Below are 12343 nucleotides of genomic sequence, written 5' to 3'. Positions count from 1 at the left end.
TTTCGAGTCTTTCAAAAATGTGAAATGTCTCTTGCAGATTCAGAAATCATCAGGAAGAGGGATATAGGTCTTATTTAATTTATAAAATATATTAAATATTTATTAACATAAAATTATTATGAATGCTGTGCTGAGCTGCTGTGCACATACGTTTGGCTGCTTTTAAGACTCTGAAGCAATAATTCAGTCCATTAGAGGTCATATGGAGAAGAAACTCATGAATTTTTCTGATAAACTTTGTGGTAAACTTCTGAAGTGAGAAGAGCCCTAGTTTCAGAACAAGCATAGTATCTACAGCATGGAGGTGAGGTTTCGACAACGTCACATTTTGCTGGGTGTTTAACTAAAGCTATATCATTTCCGCTTTAAAAGTGCCCCGCCTTACTGCTGAATCAGGAAGGCTTTCTAAACCAAACTGGTTTAGGAAAGAAAGAGGAAAAGCCAGGTGAATTACGGATAAACTAGAGCTTGAACAATTAAAAAAAAATTAATGTGATACCCTTAGTTACCTGGAATGAGGCAGCTGACCTAAACCATGATTTCTTAAGTTTTGTTTCGAGAACAGTTAATACTTTGGAAGGATCTTTGTTAGACTTTGTATTTATCTCTGAAAACCCTTGCAGTTCTGCCAGCCTGCAAAAATAGTTTGTTGATCTGATTCTGATTTAAATCCTTTTTTTCTTTCAGTACTGCAAACAATGCTGTTAACAACCAAACTAATGGATCACAAGTAAGGACTCTCAATTTTTTTGGAGGCAGTTTTCATGTATTTCAACAGATTTGAGGATTTCATTATTCGTTCTTAAAATCCAGTGATTGACCAATTGAAAGTTTCACGTAGTTAACTACTAAATTGCATGCCAAGAAATTACTACTAATTTACAAGCAAGATAATTGGCTAATTTAGCTGCAGTAAGGAAGATACCCCATGCCCCAGTACTGTAGAAACAATGCTATTTATAGGTACAGGTTTTCATAGGTACACAAAGTACTTTTGCATGAGAGTTGTTATTATCCAAAGCACATTAATTCTATATGCTAAGTAGCATTTAAAAAAAAAAGGGGGGGGCCTAATTCATCAGCACCGATGTTGATTCCTGGTTACAGGATTTTTTTTTTCTGAAAGAGAGAAACGCACCTGCAAATTAAAGAGCACATTGTTAGCAAAAACTTTTTTTTTTTCTGAGATTGAGAAGGCAATCAGAGGCACCTGTCCCCTCAGTACTTGTACAGAGAATACCTTGTTTCACTGAAAAGGGACATTATTGTAAGGTAACTCTCCTTCTGAGTATCAAAAACACCAGAGTTGGAGTTTGGAAAGACCCTGTCTTGCTTTCAGAGTATTTCAGATGCAGAGTGCAACAGAAAGGGTCACATGTTGGTGGAAACAGGAATCTGGTTTGTCTCAACATTAAATTACTCAGTCTCCCGTGATAGATTGCTGCTCTGCCCAGCCTTTTGCCTTCTATGCCAAAGTTGTTTTTTTCAGGAGCAGTTGTGTGTCAAATGGCAGTCCAAAGGCCTGCAAGCCAAAGTTGCCAATTATTATTGCAATGTTACCTACAGAAGGAAAGCATTACTGCGTGAATTGATAAAGGACAGAGCAGGCCATAGCCTTTTACTGAAATCTTTGAGCAGCCTTGGATTCTTTATGATCCCAGTACTGGAAAAGACTGGGCATAGGCGTCCAGTGCTGTGGAAGACAACAGCCTTGTTTTAGCTTTGTGCTTAAGGAGAAGCGGCGATATGTTTTGTTATGTATAATGTGTCATCGCGTCATTAATCTGTGTATAGTAACTTGTTTATATTCTGTCTCTAAAGAGCTGGAACACAAAGCCAAACCTACCTGTCCTAACAGCGGTTCCCTCTGCCCCAGTCTTAGTGGAAATAGAAAACCTCCCAAGGAGCCCAGGAGCCAGCCAGCAAGACAAGAAGTGGTATGCTCTGCTTTGCTGGGAAATGAATTTTGCTTGCTTATACATGATTCAAGTGACTGTTTCTTTATCTGCACTTAAATAAGCTACCTTCCTTGTATCTTTAATATAAGTTGACAGTCAAGTCAGTGATGATTCAGCTGATTTGTTGCTGTGAACGTAGTGTGGGGAGTGAGGACAACAGGCTTAGGCACTGCCAACTGAAAGAAAGTTTCTTCTGGGGCTGAAAAAATTATTAAATCAGGAGCAGCATTTTCAGGTCTTGGAGAGAGCTTGGTCCTTCTGATGTGCCATAACACTCCTTGAAACCCTTTGCTTGCTATCACGGGGCCCCAGGACTTACCTTGATCCTTTACAAAATACAGAACCTTGTAAACCAGTATCCTGTGAATCTCTTTTGAACCTTTTGAAATGAGCAAGCTGATTTTTTTCATTATCTTGGAGAGAATGAAAGCTTGAGGAAAATGACACAAGCTGAAGATAAGAGCTTTGATTTCATGTAATCAGAGTATTTGTTTTACGGATTGGATACGTCTCAAAATGAGGATGACATGTTCAAAGATAAATGTACCATATATAGTTTATCTTTTCTTGAAGTAATTCTGTATTGCAAAACTATTTCAAAACCAAAACTGACACATATCAGCCCAGTACTTGTGCTCACGTCGTCTTAACTTTTTCAACTTCTTGTGCATTCAGAGGCAGTATGGATTATTCTAGAAGGGTAATTCTGGTTTCTGTGAGGCTCTCCGGGAGCAGCAGTGATGCGGTAGAGCAACACGAAAGCTCTTATCCTAAGCAGTTTCAGCCCTCAAGAGAAAAGATCCTTCTCCTGTTACCTGGCGTATGAACTTACTTTGCTTCAGTATTTCTTAAAAGTAGATGATACCTGTTTCTAACAGTGCAATGACAAATGTACTTTAATTTTGTAAATCTTACTGATTAAAGACTACTAATACTATGGATTTTAGATTATAAGGGGGATGATAACTCTGCTTTTTCTCTTGCATTTTATTGAAGTCTCAATCAAAACATATGATCAATGCTGTTTTTCTTTCTTCTGCCCTTGATTTGTCTAGTATCTGAAATCTGTGGTTGTCTGTGGTGAGATCCTGTTGATCGCTCGATTCCTTCCGTGGTGGTGGGTGAAAGGTGGTGGTTTCTTTATTCTTCAGCATTCTCAATATGGTTTTATTTTTGTTCGTTTGGTCTAATTGCAAGACGCGTGCGAGAAACTGGTATTTCCTTTGGTGGAAATGTTTGACTCTTGCTCCAAACAGCTCTTCTTGGGTACCTGATTTATGCTAGCTTCTTGCTAGTATTTGCAAGGCTTCTGTTGCTTATTGAAATCCTGCTGCTTTTGTTCAGAAGCAGAGAGGACTCTGTAGCCAATCTGTTTCAGTTTTGGTCTTGGTACGCCTGTTTTAGGATTAAGAACTTGAGCCTGTCTGTCTTAACATTGTCAAGGAATCTGAGCTTACGTGCTAGCTGCCTCAGTATGTAGCCTTCCTATAGAAGAGTGGGAGTGAATATAAAATACACCTGCATGTAACCCAAAACAGTATGCTGTAAAGAACACATGCTTCTTGGCAATTGATGAGTTTTAATTGAGAAAGTAATGCTTGTACTGCATATGTGTTACATTTCATAGAAACATATCGTTATTGAAGACAGTTGTCTTCTGGCAAAGGGGGTTTATTGTGTTCACTGGAAACAGTAATGCCTATAAATTAAGGGCAAATCCAGCTGTAGGAGGAAGACAACAGTTTGGAGCTGAGTCAGCAATTGAGCTACATTCTGGTTTCCTAGGTGGAAAGTGGGGTTAGGTTAATATAATTGCCAGAACATACGTATTTATTGTGGGGGCTGTGACTTGGCTATTGCGCCTTCAAGTCTTGGTGTCTCAATGCTGCTAACAAAATCTCTTCTCAACTGCTGCTGTCTTTAATTGCCCTGTTTCTGCATGAATTGTCTTTGCTTCCTGTCAGAAAAATAGTCTTCTTTTAGAGAGAGTTTGCCAAGGATTGTCGAGAACACCAAAATCTTCCAGACTGGGGATTTTGTAGATGGTTAGATTGAAGGGGTTTAGAAGTAAGGTCCCGACCTCTTGAGTTTCTGTAGTCTGCTTGGCAGATGCCTGTACTGGCTACCTTGCAGCTTATAACCCTTCCTAATATCAATGTTTCCTTTAATTTAAGATGCTAATGCTGCAGCTGCCAACAGCAATTGTGCCAGATCATAGGAAGTACTTTGCCAGATAGGAAGGATTTTAGTAGATTGTTTTGTGTTTGTTTTTTTTTCCTTTGCTGCATTCCTGTAAAATTGTCAGCACAGGAAAGTTGCTGGTCTGGATGGTCTGAAAACGGTCTGGAATATTAGCTGCAAGGCTGGGAAGCCTAAACACAATCAGTGTCCTTCTAACTTTAATCTTTTCTCAAGAAGCTGTGTCTGTGCTAAGATAGGACAGGAGACAAAGGATTAATAATTTTTTTCTTATTGTGGAGTAAGTAGGTGTCGGGAGGGGTTTTGCTTGATAATGGATGTAGTTTTCACTGAACCACTTCATTTAGAGAAATGGGAAAATGAAGTAAGAAATTGTTGAGGATTGGAGCCTTCAGTATTCATGGGTCACCTCTCAGCGTGTTTCACGAAGACCAAAACTCTGAATTTACCCATGGGTGACCTTTATATAAATCCTCTCCCTTTTCTAAAGGAGGACTATCCTTGAGCGTTAATCATTTACCGCTGCTCTGAATCCTGCATGCTTTTCTGCTTCCCTGCCCTAACATGTGCGATCTTCCAAATCATGCTCTGGCTGCTTGGCTGTTCTGGTGGGTCTGGGAGTATTAAACTGGGCTTTCTGGAACATGAGAAGGTGGAATTTGAGCTGGGGGCTGTCCAGGACCCCCCTAGATTAACAGCAACACTGTTTCTACTTTGTTTAGATTTGGGTCATTAAATAGAGAACATTACATTAAACTGAAGGAATACATTTGTTTTAGGAATGTCCTTGCTTGAGTAGTTTGAGTGTGCTTTTTTCCCAAGCACTTCTTCGATACTTGACTGTACCTTGCATCAGCCTCTCCCAAAACATACCAGTGAAGGATCCTAGTGCAAGACAGGCAACAGTTAATAAATCTTTGTCCATTTTTAAAGTCTTTTAAAATTCAGCTCTTCCAGTAAATTGCTTACCCCTGCTGCTTTGGAGATGCTTGTGCCCAAAGCCTTACAGTTTTCTAGCTAAGGAAGGGGTACTGCATAAGAATATTTTTCAAAACACTGTTTAAAGGAGAGTATTCTCCCCTGCTCTTCTTTTGGAGCTTGTGGGGAACTTTATTCCAGCTGTGCTATAGACTAGCCATAACTGTCCATGGCATTTCTGTGGTTTTGATTTTTAAGAATTCAAAATTTAAAATTTACGAGCCGCTATGCCTTTCTATGCAAAATTAGAAAGCAGAGTCTTAGTCTGCATTGTGACCTTTTTTTAAAATGCTTTTTTTCCAGCTAAGTTCTTTATGTTAATCAAGTATTAACTACAGTCAGCTTCTTCAGTAGTATTTAGTCCCTTAGTCAACTAAATTGTGAACGATTTGTGTGCTCTGTTTGCTCCTGCACAGTAATGCTTGTTTCTCCGAGTTTCTATTTTCTTCTTTTTTTTTAAACTTGCATTAAATCTACATTTTCCAGGGACTTTGAAAACTGGTGTTGCTTATAGATGCTTGTTTCAGGTGCACGTTTAGAGCTGCCACTTAAACCCTTTCAGCTTCCTGCAAATAAAATGCGCTGTATACTTGGGAGGTCCGTGCCTCCATCACGTTATTGTCTCCCATCTCTACAGCGCGCATGGTTCTTGCTCCGTTTTGTGAAGTGCTTTGAAATATGAAGTGCTTTTCATTTGGTAAGTGTAGACAATGGATACATGAGATAGCTTAACTTGTCATTTCAGACTTTTGTAAAATTGTGCATGATACTGAGCAGGAATGGGGTTTATTTGACAGTGTCATCATGTACATGTATACTTGCATGCCCTTTTCCTTCAGTATTTACCTTCTGGCAATGCCCTTTTCCTTGCCTTTTCGCATCAATCTTCTTGTCTTTACCTTTGCTTTACTTTTCCACCCTCTTTCTTATCCATACCTGTTTACTAATTGTGCCCCCTCCCACTCCCCAATAATCCAGGCCCTTTGACGCTGCCGACCGCTGCCAACGTGGTGGAAGCCTGTGGGACGCGTGGGCCCCGCCGAGGACCCGCGCTGCAGACGGACAGTACCCCGCTTTTGTCCATGAGCGCAATGTGAAGAATGCGGGAATGCATAGCGGTGCTGGTACCTACGCTGTCCAAACCACCATGACCAGTCTCTGAGACGTGGGCCTTTCTGGAGCTTGAGACTGCTTTCTAGCAGAGGCTGGAAAATTACATTTTGAGCTGTCCCTGAGATAGGGACAACGGACCCAGAGCTGACTCTAGAGGGGGGAAAAAGGCTTTTATTACGAAGGGTCTGCCTATTGTGCTGGTGGTATGTAGTCTTTAAAGAAAAAATAACATATAGACCAGAAGCCACTTGTTGCTCTTACATTAAAAAGAGTATATATATATCTCTTTTTAATTGTGTTAAGGTGTTTCTTAATTGATTGAAAGAAATTTTTTTTTTGCTGGGTTTGAGACCTATGCAGGTCTCAAAGTCACACTCATAATAAAGCTACACATGCAACTAGTGGATTATAATGTGGCTTCAAAAATCTTAGAGAGAAAGAGAATGTAACTTCCCTTACTTTTGAACCATGATTATTTAAAAATATCTAAGATAGTTGATCTGAAAACTAGCCTTTTCTTATTAACAAGTCCTCTTCTGAAAAATATTGTTTGGAAATGGAGTAGAATTATTTAAAATTTTTAAGAATAAAATTATCAGAACTCCTGAAAAAGCAAAGACTAACTCTTTTTTGCTTTCTAGAAAATTTTCTTTCTTTTTTGCTGCTGTGCTCCAGTTGAAATGAAACAGAAGTATTTCATGACAAACACCAGTCCTACCATGAGATTCATGAGGTTAATTGTTAAGTCAGAGGTTAAGATTCCAGCTTCATGGCTCGTTGATGTTCTTGGGGGCCTTTAACAACATGAAGAAGTATCTTTACCCTTGAACACACTGTGTTTTCACGTTTTCTGAAGTTAGCTGCTTTTAAATTGCAATATTATTTTCCTATTTAAAAAAAAAAAAAGAGGAAAAGTTGTGATAGAGCGCTTTTAAAATTCACTTATATTTGGCTTTAGGATAAAGAAGGTATTTGAATTATTTTCAAATTGTTCAAATAAGTTTCAAATTGCCACAGAGCCCAGAGATAGAAAAACATTGTTTTCAGATGTCCAGCCCCAAAGAACCGAAAAGTCTCAGCCAGGACATAACTTAATATTGCCTGAGATATTTTGGCCTCCTCACCCTTGCGTCTGACAGGTGGAAGAGATTGCTAATGAAATAGGAGTCTCTATTTTACAACTCTGCTTAAAAAGAAGAAGAATTTGCAAGTTATAGATTAAAGATCTGTGGGACCTAAAGTGGTGATTAAAGCAATGTGTTGTGCTATTTTTAGTTTTAGATTTTGCAAGGTGAATGACGTAAACTTCTGGAGCGAAGCAAAACTATTTGTTTGTTCCTTTATAAAGTTGCGTAAGAATATGCAAATGAAAACAGGTGTTTTAACTTTAAAATCCTGTATAATTTCTGCTTAGGTGAGGGAGAAGCTGCCGCTAATTTGAGTGGAGGAATTTGGGATAGTTTTGTGTTTAAAATGCAAGAATATTGTTGCAATAACAAGTTACTGTTTTATTTCAGAGTTTTAAGTTCAGATGTGCTAACATAGTGGTCAAGGCACTGCAAGTAGTGACTGACTCCTCAGTTATCAGAGATGTTTCGTGTAGCTATCATAGAGTTAAAGAATAGTTGAGGTTGGAAGATGCCTCTGGAGATCATGTAGTACACCTCCATGCTAAAGGCAGGATCGAGTAGAGCAGGTTGCTCCGGAGCATGCCAGCCATGTTTTGAGTATCACCAAGGATGGAGACTTCACACCCTCTCTGAGCGACCTGTTCTGGTGTTCAGCCAACCTCACAGAAAAAAAAAAGGGGTGTGTGTGTGTTCTTTTGTTTAAGTGGAATCTCCTGTATTTCAGTTTGTGCCCATTGTCTCTTGTCCTGTCTCGGCTCCCTTGGGAAGAGTCTGGCTGTTGTCTTTACTCCCCCCATCAGGTTTTTGTCCACATTGATAAGACCCTCCTGAGCTTTCTTTTGTCAAGGCTGAACAGTCCCGGCTATCTGAGCGTCTCCTCCAGTGTCAGGTGGTCCAGACCCTTTATTGTCCTTGTGGCCCTTTGCTGCACCCCCTCCAGTATGTCCCCGTCTCTCGTGTCCTGGGGAGCCCAGAGCTGGGCACAGCACTCCAGGGTGTCTCGCCAGTGCTGAGTTCAGGGCTGGGTGTCCCAGGTGACTGCAGTGTGCTGACTGTCACAGACTGCTGTGGGATTCACCACAAGTTTGGTAATTAAAGCTGTGGCTAAAGTAGTAGTGTGTAGTAGTAGTAGCGTGACAGCAGAACTAGTTCAGGTTCAGGATAGGGGAAGCAATCCTGCTTGCCTGAAATTCATCTGCCTTTAGAATTGATTTGGTTTAGTGTATGGTATCTGTTGCATGCTTTTGCCATATGGCTTTGAATCTTGCATACATCCTGAGGGTCGATTTTGCTCTGTGCTGTGGGCTCATTTTAGTGTGACTTCATTGACCTAGGGAGAATTACTATCCTGGCTTCCACTAGGGTCAGTGACAGCTCTCGATAGCAGACAGAGGAGTTGCACCATACTAGTACCAACAACACCTAGCTGCATTTTTACAGGGTCAAGTCACGTGCTCTAGGAACAGCACTGAGGAAACACATGGATGTCTTTCTAAACAGTATGGTGGTGAGAGATCTTTGCTTAATATCCACAAAGGTTCTGCAGCCAGCAGCTTTTCCTAAGGGTGTTTTCTTTCCTTTCCCATAGTTGTTGGCTTGTGTATATTATGCTATGTCAGTATTTGGAATTATCTTCAAACAAATGGGAGACAGCAGAAGTCTTGGAATGTGGGACTCAGCCTGCTTGACTGGAAACTGAATGCATGTGAACAGTCTCCATTTATAGGAATTTTTTCTTTTGCTTTCCTCACTTTAAAAGGAAAATGAAATTCTTTTTTTCTGAATATTTTGCTTTTTTGTTTAGGAAAAAAAAATCTGAAAAGTTGACAGGCTTAAATTTATTACTTTTCTTACCTTCAGGTACAACACTGAATGCCCCAGAATTAAGGAAATTAATAAAGAATTTCATACTGTTGTACTACCTTGCAGAGTCAGTGTGAGAAACTATTCTGTGTCACTGCCAGTTTGAAAAAATAAATTAGCTTGTGTGGTGCTCCACGCTCTTTAAAATTCGATTACTGGCAAAAGAATTCTCTCTTTTGCAGCAGACTCAGATAGTTACTGTATTTTGCAGATTGTATTTCACAAACTAGAATGAAGTATTGTTTTGCTTTTCAACTAGGAAATTTTAAAAAAGAACAACATACCCTTTGTAAGTGACAGCTTTCTCAGTCATGTTATGCATTACATGCTGTATGGTACGTACCAATAACAATACATTTGTCAGGCAAAAAGAAGAGATAATGCAATAGCGAACGCTTAACTGTGGGAGTTCCCTGAGCGTGTAAATACTTCTGTGTGATTTATTAGTGGGTTGACAAACCTTTCCATGCACTAAAACCCTTTAATAATTGCTATATTTATAATTACTTGTATGACCTGAACTCCTGGTACAATTTATCAGCTTTTCCCTTGGAATATTCCTTAAAATATGCTGATAGAAGTTAATTATGAAGACGTAAAGCCTGGCACTTACTACTATACAAAATTCAAATATCCCTTTGTATGCGGGCAAATACAGGAACGTGGAAAGCTAATGCCCATTTCATTCTTGAGTACTGCACACTGACTGGTGTGGAAGTCCTACTTTTCCTGGAAAGCCTTTTATTATTTCCTTTACGATTGGCATTACAGTTCATCAGTGTTTTGCAAGAGAAATCAGAAATTCTGTGCAGTGATGAAAATAGTATCTTGTGCTTTTTACTCCCATAGTCTGGCTGTTTATGAAGCCTGCATAGTAGACTTCCTGCTAGTGCTCTGAAGAGGGTGAAGAATCTGAGTGGCCTCAAACAATATAATGCTCTTTAGGGAACTTTTGTGCCTGCAAATTCCAGTGGTCTCCCTAGCATGGCTTTCTTCTCATTGACTGTGTATCTCAGGGTGGTTGAGTAGGTGTTTCAGTGGGTCTGAAGTCAAAATGGGGTCAATTCCTACTTGAACCTTGGCTTAGGAGGCTTCTCTTGAGTCTGCCTAAACTTCATTTAGTTTCTCTGAGGCCCTGCTGTGATGCAGAGGTGAAGCTGCAGGGACTTCCCACCGTTGTCCATGCTACCTGAGCCAGTCCTCCATCCTGTAGCACAAATGGCAATAAGGTTTTCTACAAACTTTCATCACCTTAACGTAAGTAGTGCGCTGCTTTTGGAGCAACACTGGACGTTGAGTGTGCCATGTGAATATGACACCAGATTTCAAGACTGCCCTTATCCCTAGTGGGCAAGTTTTTTAATCAACTCTCTCGTCTGTCAGTAAATGTTACTGCAGTTGTCATAGGGGGGAAAAAGGCTAGTGTAATTATCCTAGCAATTTTCTAATGAAGATAAGTTTCCTTTTTCACTCGTTTTCTCTCCACTGTGCTGCAATGCTAAGAAAAGCATTAGAAGATTACAGCACAAAAGAAGTGTTACTGGTGCTCTACACCTCCTCTCGTGTGTGGAGTTCATACCTAGTTCCTTCGACATGTCATGGCATCGGTACCCCTGTGCTGCAGCCAAAATCTGAACTTCCTATACTCATTGTCATATTAAACGTTTGGGAGGCTATTTACAGAAAGCTGTCAGAAATTAGGAAGAAAAGTGTTGGCTTCATGTGAAGATTATAAAACATCTTCATTGTCATGCATGAGCATCCTCTGGTAGTAAGGTGCTGGATTCAGTCACACTTTCTTTGTTGCCTTAACTGGAAAAGCATCTACTCCTGCCTATTACTTCTAATAATTGAAATTCCATGTATCCATGCTTCTCCCTTTGCAAGTCTATCTGCTGCTTGCCATTTCCCACTAGTGGTGCACAGAGAAGCTGTTCAGTAGGTTGGAAAGTTTCCTATTATTTGCTTCCTTGTTAGTACCTTCTTATTCAAGGTTATTAAGAGAATCAAGCAAGTGACCTCAGTTTGCCTCACGGCAATTAATTGTCTTAAGATGATTCGTACATTATTAGCGCTAAAACGGTGATATCCTGTAATCTGTTTCAGAGGTAGATATATTTAACATTGGAAGGATTCTTTTGGGTGCTTGAGCTGGAGGGAGGAGTGTCTTCCTGGAGCTTCTAGTGACAACAAAGGACTGCTGCCAAATTCCAGGGGCTGGAGGGAGGCATGGGGCATTAACCCAGTAGCGATAAGGGAGAGGCTGGTCTAAACTTAGGAAGCGTCTGTCTGTGCATAAGGGTAAGTTCTGCTGTGGTGGGTACTTTCTTGGAATCATTGCTCTTATTCGGGACAGGACTTTCAAAAGTGATTTTTTTTTCTTCTTCTTCTTAAACCAATATTGCAACCAAACTCTATGTAAGGGTTGATTGTTGATTGAAATGGGTGACACTCAAACTGCAGTTGTGTGCACAGGTTGTCTGATTTAACCATCCTGTTCTGCAGCAGTTGTTTCCGTGTTGGTTACAGTTTGCTGTTAGGATAGCTTTAGCTGTTCCTGAACTTTGAAGAGACAGGTGATATTGCTGACTGTTTGCACAACATAAGCACCATCATATAACTTTTGGTTTTGTAATTGTCTTTCTGTTTTCATTGTAAATACAGATGGAAGGACAGAATAAAATGGAGACGTTTCCATTAGAAAGCTAAGGCAGTGAAACAAGTGATCCTAACAGTGTACAGAGTACATGCTGTGGTTCACTTAAAATATTATGACTGCTAAGGTTTCATTCATGTCTCTTCCCAAGTTAATAAAACTGAAACTAGTTACAGGTATGCCTAACCATAACATACTGTCAGTGCAGACCTTTGCAGTGCACCCTTCTGCCCTCTGTGTTGGGCGAAGTGTGATACAAATAGCTTTTTCTGAACAGTATCAACTTCCTTCCCTCCAACTTTTCTTCTTCTCATGTAAAAATCCTACAGCATACCTTGAGTTTGCTAGAAAAATTTCTTATGTTTATTCAAAAAAGTGTATTTTGTGGATAAAAACTTCCCTCCTTCCCTTCACTTTTTCCACTGCTATGTGATGAAGCAGTAGGC

General features: G+C 39.9%; 1 protein-coding gene across 11 annotated transcripts in view; it reads left to right on the top strand.

The window, feature by feature from the left end:
- Positions 1 to 12343, top strand: part of PTPN4 (protein tyrosine phosphatase non-receptor type 4) — a 175299-nt gene that overhangs the window by 150161 nt on the left and 12795 nt on the right. For 7 of the 11 annotated variants that reach the window (XM_075093072.1, XM_075093071.1, XM_075093073.1 and 4 more), the window contains 2 exons: positions 688 to 730; positions 1822 to 1937. In XM_075093072.1, coding sequence (XP_074949173.1) covers positions 688 to 730; positions 1822 to 1937 — 159 coding nt within the window. Of the gene's footprint in view, positions 1 to 687; positions 731 to 1821; positions 1938 to 6113; positions 6866 to 12343 lie in introns of those variants that run through there. The other 4 variants (XM_075093074.1, XM_075093081.1, XM_075093080.1 and 1 more) reach the window with 1 other exon arrangement.

The sequence above is a fragment of the Phalacrocorax aristotelis genome, chromosome 5, assembly GCF_949628215.1.
Source record: "Phalacrocorax aristotelis chromosome 5, bGulAri2.1, whole genome shotgun sequence".
Lineage (NCBI taxonomy): Eukaryota > Metazoa > Chordata > Aves > Suliformes > Phalacrocoracidae > Phalacrocorax > Phalacrocorax aristotelis.
Note: the sequence above shows the minus strand (reverse complement) of the source record. Positions and strands in the feature narration are given on the sequence as shown.